General features: G+C 40.9%; 1 protein-coding gene across 2 annotated transcripts; it reads left to right on the forward strand.

Moving 5' to 3' along the window:
- Positions 1–1136: 1136 nt before the first annotated feature.
- LOC308149670 (metalloproteinase inhibitor 2-like) lies at positions 1137–10172 on the forward strand. 2 transcript variants are annotated; one of them, XM_080522563.1, is made up of 6 exons: positions 1137–1188; positions 1306–1533; positions 7805–7905; positions 8071–8179; positions 8376–8500; positions 9016–10172. In XM_080522563.1, exons 2-6 carry the CDS (start codon positions 1404–1406, stop codon positions 9211–9213), a joined length of 663 nt encoding a protein of 220 aa, XP_080378689.1. In that variant the 5' UTR covers positions 1137–1188; positions 1306–1403; the 3' UTR covers positions 9214–10172. The 2 variants fall into 2 exon arrangements, with proteins under 2 accessions (XP_080378689.1, XP_080378688.1); XM_080522562.1 differs by having other exon boundaries at positions 1145–1533.
- The last annotated feature ends 620 nt before the right edge of the window (positions 10173–10792 follow it).

Raw genomic sequence — 10792 nt, forward strand, 5'->3', positions numbered from 1 at the left:
CAGATACGATTCATTCTACACTGTCTTCTTCATTATTCACTATTACCCTTCATTACCCACACCATGCACTCTCAGTGATCTCTCCCCCTAAGCCAGAAACAACACTGGAGGCCACAAAACCAAACTGCAAGTTCCTCAGCTTCCTGAGGTGGTGTTGCAGTGGTAAAGTTTCCAACAAAGGAACCGTCAGTTTTTGTGCCTGGGTTGGGGATGAGAAATGTCGGAAGAATCTGACTATAGCATAATGTTTCTTTCAGCAGGACGGGAGCTCTGAAGGGAGCAGGGTTTGGGTAGCTTACGTTAGGGGAATTGCGACCAGATTGAATCTATTAAGTTTAATGGGATGATGTCACCCCTCCTCCCACTATGCCTCCATTTCTTTCTCTCTTTCTCACTCACTCTCTCTCTTTCTCACTCTCTCTCTCTCTCTTTCTTTCTCTCTCTCTCTCTCTCTCTCTCTCTCTCCCCTCATATTTCATGCAATCCATGTGTGCTGTGGTGTCTTGTCTCTGTTTTTACTATTTTCCTATTAGCTACTGCAATTGTGCTGGCATAGGCCAAAACTGCACTTACTAAACCTAACTGTCCTACCATGAGATGTTGAAGGATACAAAGTATTTTAAAATAATGTAAAGTACAGTACAGAGATCAGTGAACCAGGGTTGGTCCAAAATGCTCTGACTGAGAAATGCCTTAATAATGTAGTACATAGTATTATCATAATGTTATGTCTGTCTACTGACAATAAAATAAAATAAAAAAGAAGCTCAGGATCATTATGAGAAGATACAAGACATCACAGTGCAGTCATACATTCTCATAACAAGCCTTATGCCCTATGAACACTATACGAGAGTATCCTCTATGTAAAGTATTACTGACATATTTCACAAGGGCAATTTCAAGGTATGTTGCCAGGAAATATGATACCATATATTCTGAGGAAGTAGTGGTGACTCAGTGCCATTATGTTTCTCTAGACAAAATTAATGTTGTAACCTATACAGTATGATGGAAATAAACTTCACTGTCACTAGAGGTTCACCACCTACAATGCACTAGCCGAGGCTAGGGGGAGGAGCTCGAACATCCAGCAATAAAACGCGGCTGTTCACATCGAAGGGGAAACAGATTTCAAGGAGGTGTCTGTCTGGGAACAGTCTCGGAGGGATATGGGCATGCTCTGATGTAGTTGGCATTTCTTACCTAACCGTGGTCTTCTTCACATTCACTGACCCATTCGACTCTTCTGCAGGATTCTGAAAACATTGGGACTGAAGACATCTCTTGTGTTTCTGTTTTCAGCCTGTCGTGGACTCAACATTTTGTCATCCACGTTTCACCACATTGGTGATCGATTTTCTCCCCCCACACAGCCGACAATAGAATAATTCTGTTCAAAAATGACTTGGACGGTTAGCAGTTGCTTCATCACTCTGGTCTTTCTGTTCCTTTGGCGGGTCGAAGAAATAGCAGAAGCTTGCAGTTGTTCCCCTGCGCATCCTCAACAGGCTTTTTGCAATGCAGACGTCGGTAAGTCTGCATTAGATCACATTATGACTTCTCATCTTTCCTACACATGCTGTTAGAAAAACGCAAAACGTTATTAATATATATGTGTGATTCGGCTGGAAACGTAATTATGTTTACACGTCCAGACATTTACATAAACATGTCATGTGATTATTTCATATTTTGGCCCACAGGTGAATAGGCTACAGGTAATAATCATAAAAGCTGTCATAGTAGTCCATTGATACCGAATTGAAAAGTTTATGTTTTCACATAACTCTGTAACGTTGTTATAACGTTGTGGTACAGTATTCAACTCATAAAGCAAACATTACAAACACTGATCTTGTAGGCTATAGTTATTTATAGATGGCTATCCTACTTTATTTCCAAAAGAGCGTTATTGAGAAGGGTGAAGGGAGGATTTGAGACTGACTTTGAACAAATATGGGATTTCTCTCCTATGTCTCTCTCTCTCTCTGTCATTTCCAATCCTATCAAAATGAATAATTGTTTATGAATTATTCAGTGCTACAAATTCCATTCATGCTCAAACCTTGATAGAAAACAATCATCAAATTACTGCATAGGGCCAGTGTCTCACCTTTCTGCCACTGTTCTGTAACATAATCTTTCTCTCTCTCTCTCTCTCTCTCTCCCCCCCCCTCTCTCTCTCTCTCTCTCCCCCCCTCTCTCTCTCTCTCTCTCTCTCTCTCTCTCTCTCTCTCTCTCTCTCTCTCTCTCTCTCTCCCTTCTCCACCCATCAGTCAAACTCTACATCCTGTTTTACTTTTTCTATTTCCTGTGCCTGATCCTTTATGACCTACAAGCTCACAGACACATTTTCTTTCACTTTTTATTATTTTATTACTTTTTATTATTATCATTAATTAAAGGCGATTGCATTGCATGAAGAGCCATATGCTCAAATGCACATAATTACGAATGCTGTTGAAATGTTGGTATGTTGCCATCACATCTGTGTAAAATCTACTCAGCATAGTTGTGTTAAGTACACTATGAGGAACTGGCCTATGTATCGAAGTTTCATGGTGGTTTTGGACCAATATATGCCCTCAGTTTAGTTAATCCTGATGTCAATCTGAATTTATGCACATATTGAAAAGTAACTTATTGGCCTTTTGGGTAAATTGCTCTCATGAGAACCAGAATGCTATCTTGACAAACACTCAATGGGTCATCCTGATGGTGCTGTTCAGGCCTCAACCCATCTAGGAAACATTTGTCTTTAGGGGTGAGGTCAGTACTGTCAAAGATCCAGTCAGGACAGGTCACTAATGACAATATGTTTACTTAAAATAAACAGGGAATTCTGGCAGTTAATAATAATAATAATAATAATAACAATAACTTGTAATTATAATTATTAATAATAACTATAAAATTTATATAGCGCCTTTCATAAAACCCAAGGACGCTTTACAATTCTCCAGGAAATGGTCAGACAGACAAAACAGAAAACAGACAAAACAAAACAGAAACAGTGACTAGGGGCCAAAGGCCTTGGTGAGCAGATGGGTTTTGAGGGCTGATTTAAGAAGCAATGATTCAAATTGTCTCTTTTCTATGACCTTGTGAATATGTTTTTCCTCTTATTGGACTAGGACCTAGGACTAGTGGACCTAAAGACCACTGCCTGTTTCTTGTCTTCACATGCAAACTTATGCTAACGAGAATCTCAACAGTGACTGGCTTGTGTTGCTAAATAGGGGTTTGTTGAGGGACTATTTCCCAGTTGTAAGTTGGCTGAGCTTGTGGTATATACAGCAGTTTACTTATTCTGAAGTTCTTCTCTGGCATATGTTTCCATGGCACCAGAGCTTGAAGAAACCACACCATCCTGTTTCAGAGATATCTGTAGAGGTATTACGTTTAAAAGCACAACTCAACAGTTCTTCATGTACTTTTACTATTTCATTGACAAAGTCTGAAAAGGTCCACAATATTTTTCTAATTTCATTTAGTTGATTTCCTTTTATTTTCACACCCCTCACTGATCTGCGGCGGATTGAATTATCCTTTGTCAGAACAGGTTTTAGTATGTGGACAGTTAAGATTTATATTGCACAACAATGCCTTTGAGACTAGTTGGCACTGCAATCATGTCAAATGGCGTGACTTAGCATTTGAAACCCATCCCTTTTGAAACTCCTTGGCATAAACAGCAGATTTTCTAATTAAATTGCGTAAACTGATAGCCTCTGGAATGATTTAAGCACAATGTATTCATCCAGGCCTATTTTCCTCAATGCTATTAACAGGCTCAATGGGTAGGTTTTCTTCTTGTACATATAAACATACACGTCCTGTAAATCTGTGGCCTGTTTTCGAGGTGACCTCATTCGATTTATAGTCTGGTGCTGTTCCCTTTTCTCCTCCTGTCCCATTTCAAAACTCTTGAGATGCTATCTGGAACCTTCTGGCCCAAGGTGACTTGAATGACACACTCTGAACCTGCTGCCTATTATCGATGTGGTCCAATCTGTGGGGAGCAGATGGACACAGGCGTGTGCAGTCAGTTCCAGGTGTTAGAGTCACACACACTGTCACTTGGCATATTATGTCAATCATATCTAGAATATTTTTTGGGGAGAAGGGATTGCACAGAAGCAAATACATCTGTATTATTACGTACATACATACGTCTGTCATTATTTCCTCATAAATTGAAAACCCTCCCTCAGGCACTCTGGTGGCCACTCTGGTATGCCGGTCATATGTTATGCTCGTCATGCATTCGCCGTTTGCTTCGTAATGCTTAGTTGGAGGGGTGTGTACCTGGAGAGCTTTGGAAAAGGAATGTAAACCTTTAGGGAGCTCGGAAGTAGGTTGACTAAACCCTGGTTTCCGGTCTCAAGACAGCCCTGCAAGCTGTGTAAACACATGAGACATTCAAACCAGATCATCCTTTTTGGCCCAAACGGAACTGGCACCGGCTTTGACAACAGCTCCCTTGAACTCTGGCTTGAATCTGATGTCTATTTATTGCGTGGACTGGTTGACTTATAGTTATTCTACTGCACAGGATTACATTTCCAGCTTTTGACCCTCTGGGCAGACCAGGTCTAGTTAAGGCAGAGGGTCCTGTGCTGTGTGGAAAGAGCTCCTAGTCCCCTGCAATTACATGATATGCATATGCATTTTTCCCATCTGCGTATTGTCTCAAAGGTATTCTCGCAAGCAAGCTAGCCAAACTAGTCTGTTTATTGTTTGTGGAACTGGAAAATTATAATGTTCATGCAGTTCCCAGACCATTCCTGATCTTGTTCCAGCCTACCAGCCAATCCAGCCTTAATAGAAACAAGTCTATTTCATAGCCTTTGGTCAACTGTTTCCAGTAAACATTTCATCATTTCCTATGATGATTTTATCTTGGGACAGAGTGTAAGTTCCTCATTCAAGTTTAACTCGCTTTCATGAAGTCAGTGGGGTTAAGGACACACACGCACACGCACACACACACACACACACACACACACACACACACACACACACACACACACACACACACACACACACACACACACACACACACACGTTTTAAGTTAGTCATAATCATTCAGTTGATCATTCAGTTTAAGTTGTTACTGTATAGTCTGGGAAAGTCATAGGATGAGTCATTTAGCTTTCCCTGGAAAGAAGCCTTGGAACCACTGTTTTACTCTATAACACACACGCTGATTTTTTATAATAGAAAAAATTAAATACATCCATCTGATTTTCCAGAGGGATTAAAGAACAACACTTATCTGTTGCATAAAGAAAAAAAACACATTTTTAGAAGCCTTGGCACTATGAGGTCATCTTATGATCATTGACCTTACATTGATTCCAGAGAGTGGTGTTGTTGACGCCCCTGTGAGCAGTCCTGTGGCACAATGCCAATGTGAGCAGAGCGTGGAACATGCATCACATCTCCGATCCAATTACACTGGAGTATGTCAACCCCATACAGCCTCAACAGGCCCCATGGGACCCATTACACCAGCCTTTACTGCAAAACCTGCAATAGCAGCTCTACTGTCCCAGCAGCTCTAGTGGAATGAATATGATTGATAGTTACAGATAAAACATGAGGTGAAATTGTATTTCTCCTGCTGAGGGGGATCCTTAGTGGAAAAGTGTAAAGTTCTGTTGTTCATTCTTGGTTGGTTTGATTTGTGTTGAGTTTGAGTAATACCAAATTGGAAATATGACTTGGAGGCAGCAAAATGACATGGACCCCCAACCCTTGTTTTCAAGAATAGCGTTAGCCATCACCCCAGATCGAAAGCACTGTCCAGCATTCCATGTGACGCAGCAGGAGTCCATATCCTCTTGCATGTGGAACATTTCACCTGACCTACTTTACTATAGAAGGGGAGACGTGGTGTGTGCCTGGTTCCTGCCCTGCGATGATTCTGATTCTGCACACTCAGGGAAGCAGGATTACCACCAATCCCCCTGTAACTGGAGGAGTTGGAGGGCTTCCCTTCATTTCACCCTTTCCCTGTTCATACCTGGAGCCTTAAAGTAAACACAAGCTCTGTGTGTCTCAGAGTGGCACAGTGTGTGGAAAAGACTGTGTTTGTGTGTGTTACTTGATTATTGTAAAGGATCACTCAGTGCAGTCTAGGATCCCCAGGGTATCTTTGGCGTCCAGGGTGTGTGGCCTAGAGAAAAGGTGCTCTGTGCTCCAGTCTGGGGAGCGTCTGTATGGAGGCTCTGATGCACACGGAAAAGCATGCAGCCTGGTTGGGGCAGGCGCTTTAAGAGAGTTTAGCACTTTTTCCTGGCCATGAAGCCAATCCTAGTTCTCCCTCTCTCTCTTTCGCTCTCTCTCTCTCTCTCTCTCTCTCTCTCTCTCTCTCTCTCTCTCTCTCTCTCTCTCTCCTCTCTCTCAGTATGTTTGTGCTAGCAGATGGTATTGCTTTGCTGGCCCATCTCCTTCTAAACACATGAAATGGTGCCACTACTGCAGCATGATTGCTATTCCTGTCACTCCTTAACTCAGTTTCCCTGCCTGCAGAATGCAGATATTGTACATCACTATTCTATATCACTCCATCACCCTCACCATTCCCACCATACACACTCTCTCTCTCCCTCTTTCTTTTTCACTCTTTTTTTTTGTTCCTCCCTCTGACATCGGTTGACTTTTTAAAACCTTAAAAGGAGATGTTCTCGGCCTGTATTGTAATCGAATTAGAGCGCATATGGTTCACAGCTTCATGCCTTAGTCAAAATAAAATGCCTCAAAAGACTTATTTGATGAATTAGCAGCTATAAGACTCGGCATTTGCCACCGTGGGAAATTGGAGGACTGAAACTAAAAGTAAACATCTGTTTGAAATTAGGGCTTGAATGCACTTTCTGTTTCTAGATAATGGTGCAATAATGTTTTGAAAGATGAATATTAAAAGGTAGATTGTAACAGGTATGTGTACAACTCTATGATAATGTAGTTTATTTAGATGAGGGTGTCAAATATGCACAATGTAGGCAATCTCAAGCAACAGTACTACTGCTGTCTGTGGTGTACAGTATGAGTCCTAATGATAATAGATTGTGGCTGGGTAGGCAGTACTTACAGTAACATCATTATGGAGGAAGCTCATCTGTTTGGCAATGATAGTATTTTTCCACTCCAATTTTTTCATGCGTTTCATCCAAACCCTCTCAAATATCCTGAATCAGACTGAAGCAGAAAGTGAGGAGAAAAGAATAGGGGGAGAGAGTGAGAGGTTGGTGTTCATGTCAGCACCTCTACCCAGACAGGCAGACGGAGGGCGGAGGGCTCAGGCGGAGGAGCCTGGGGCCGAGGGGGCATTCTGGTTCAGTTTTTCAAAGACTGCTGACTTGCTGACTGGCTTCCTCCCGTGTTGGCTCTGAAGCCTTGGAGCAGGCGGCGCACATTCCTCTCTCTGATCGCAGCTGATGAAACACTGATGTGTCTTCCTAGCACCTGGCACCTGCAAAATCTGCAGACCCAGGACGCCACAGCTAAACCAGGCGTGTTAAACGTAGGCAGGGCCCAGAGGTTGATGCAGACACACCAAAGCTAAGATCAAGAGAAAACAAAATAGCTCTGTTTTGGAGAAAATATAGCCCATAACATCATTTTGACTTCAGTCTTAAATTAGAGGGATTTTACACTGCAATTATTATTGACTGATCCTACATATCTTACCTACAGTTTAGTATGGCTCACAAATCAGTACACTGTTACTATGGGTCCTTTGTACTAGGTTATTGCAGTGCAGTAATCCATGTCTTTTGTTTTCTCTTCTAGTGATCAGGGCTAAAGTGGTTGCAGGGAAAGAGGTAATCTCTGGCAATGACATCTATGGTAACCCAATCAAGCGGATCAAGTACGACATCAAACAGGTTAAGGTACGGTGTCACAGATTTTTATCAAGTGGTTGTTCTGACACTGAAATATTCTAGTCTGTGAACCATCTGATGTTGATTTCTGAGTGTGGTGGTCAGTGAGGTTTAAAACAGTATGTGGATATGTATGCTTGATAGATCTTTGTCTTTCTCTCCTTCTTTTTCTAGATGTTCAAAGGTCCTGACCGGGATATTGATGCCATCTTCACTGCACCCTCTTCAGCTGTTTGTGGAGTGACTTTGGAGACCAATGGCAAGAAGGAGTATCTCTTCACAGGTGCGGTTCTGACTACATTATCCAAGAATCCCATTGGCAGCACTGTTTAAATTGCACAGCTGAGAAATGCTTGCACAGTTATTGGCTAGGCATGTACAGGAAATCCTCATATGTGTAAAGTAATTCATACGTTTCAGTGCCCCTTGCATGTTTTCTTTGTGACAAATTGACCCAAATACCTCCCCTCTCACCGCAGGCAAACTGGAGAGTGATGGAACAATGCATGTAACACTTTGTGACTTCATCGATTCATGGGAGGCCATGAGTCTCACGCAGAAAAAGAGCTTGACTCAGCGCTACGAGATGGGCTGTGGTTGCAAGGTAAGGGAGCGATTGTATTCAACATACTGTCTGTGATGGCAGCTGATGAAAGGGGGAACAAGTCGTCAACCAATAATATTGTTTGGACTTTTATTCTGAAAAATGTCAATAAATGTCAACGTTGTTGAGAATCAATTACACATTCGCTAGTTACTGGTACATTCGCTATATTGCAATGGATTCGGTGAGTAATACCCACTACTACCTAGTTAACTATAACACTACTTTACATTATTAGCAGGCTCACAAAACAAGCTGTCTTAGTTGACTAGCAAGTATGTCATTGATTTTCAACAACGTTGACATTTATTTACATTTTTCAGAATAAAAGTCTGAATGTTTGGTCGGTTGCCGACTTGTTCACCCTTCCACCAGCTGCCGTCACATTATGTACACACACACCATGCTTGATTTAAGAGAGTAGAATGATCTTGTAGGCTTAGCAAACACATGAACCTACAGAAGTAATAGGGTAAGTCTGTGATCTTGGTCTCTCTCGCTGCTCCAACCCACAGATCATTCGCTGCACCTCCATCCCATGTACGATCAGTACCCCGCAAGAGTGTCTGTGGACAGACTGGGTGATTGAAAAGAGCATCAGTGGACCCCAGGCCAAGCACTTTGCCTGCATCAAGAGAAGTGATAGTTCCTGTGCATGGTACAGGGGGGCTGCACCACCCAAGAAGGAGTTTCTGGATATCGAAGATCCCTAACTCTACAAGCCATCTACTGTTCAGCGTGACTAAAGATGCCTGCAATTGAATGAAATAAACAAAGCTACAAATCCAAAAAGTATGATTAATTAATCTATACATGTTAATTCATAACACCAAGGCCATAAGGCCACGTATTGACTGTTCAAGTTATGATGTAACATGGAGAAGTGACTTGTTGCAGGAAATAGTCAGTGTAAGAGCAACAATCCCTATGAAAACTGCACTTTCTGACCTCCCCAATAGCGCTTACTGGTCACTTCTTGTACAAGTGAAATAAAAAGAAAATACAAATCAAATTTAGCTCTTCAAGTATTTCTCTTGTGCCATTGATTTTTCACTAGTGTTTTAACATGAACCAAAGGTGTTGTTTAAACCCAAAAGGGTGATATAAAGTGTTGTTATGTAATGTGGTTGTGTTCCAAATAGATGAATATTCCTGCTAAATGACATCCTAAAGCCTCTCGTTTCGTTTTGAAACCAGTGCTTCAATGTTGTAATGTCAACAACCAAATTAAAAAAAATAGAATTTTTCTTGATTGCTTTATGCATCTGCTAATATTATTTTTGGTGTACGTTCTTTGATGGGATTAATATTTTAATGTACTAGCTAGGCAGGAGTGGTATTGCAAAAAGTGCCACACTGGCCAAAGTCACTGTGTCGTATTTACTATATCTGCTTCATCTCACGTATGATGATATTTACAGGCTTATCTGTTGTTTTACAATGAACCAAACCCTTTGAAACCCATTCTGCAACAGAGATGGCAAACCTGACTGTTATGGTCCACACAGTGCTATGTTCATATGACTACACTGCAAAAGCCACACTGTACAGTCCCTCTCATATGCTTTTGTTATACATTTTGTATGTTTCTTTAGTCATGTATTCATAATAGCTTTTAACTCATTATCTTGGATAGATGTAGTTATGCACTTTGAACACAGTTGCTGCAGCAGACACATTTTTCTATATTGACGAATGTCAAACAGGGGGATTGAATCCCCCATTTTTGTTTTGTATGTTTTTTTGTACCATTTTAGTTGTGATGTAAGTATAATTTGTGCTTTGATTGTGTTGTATTCTTTATTTGTATAGCCTCAGTGTAAGAACATTTTCTTTTCACTATTTTATAAATGGCAAAGATGTTCATTATGTAATGCCATCATCAGAATGTTATCAATTAGTTAGGAGGTAGGGAATGTTTTGGCAGTTTTCCACTCACTTGCTACACACACTCAAAAACAATGTAGGCAACACCATAATCACATTTGATGTAACTCAATTGATGATTAGCCTCCAATGGTAAAACCTCTGTAGAAAACTATTTAAAAGTGAAATACATATCTACCAGTTATTTTGCCTAGACTACATGCAATTTTGTTTAATTTATATTAAAAATATATAATTTCTGATTTCAATTGATATTGTTGTTCCCTTTACTACAGCTCAAGGGACGTTGTCCTTTTCTACTGTAAATGAAGGACACACTGAGGACTTTTGTTTGTTATGTGTGGCCTACTTTATGGACTATCCTATACAGTACATACAAGACCTACAATTAGGCAACTGTAGCAT

This window comes from Nansenia antarctica, assembly GCF_963989245.1.
Source record: "Nansenia antarctica genome assembly, chromosome: 2".
Classification (NCBI taxonomy): domain Eukaryota; kingdom Metazoa; phylum Chordata; class Actinopteri; order Argentiniformes; family Microstomatidae; genus Nansenia; species Nansenia antarctica.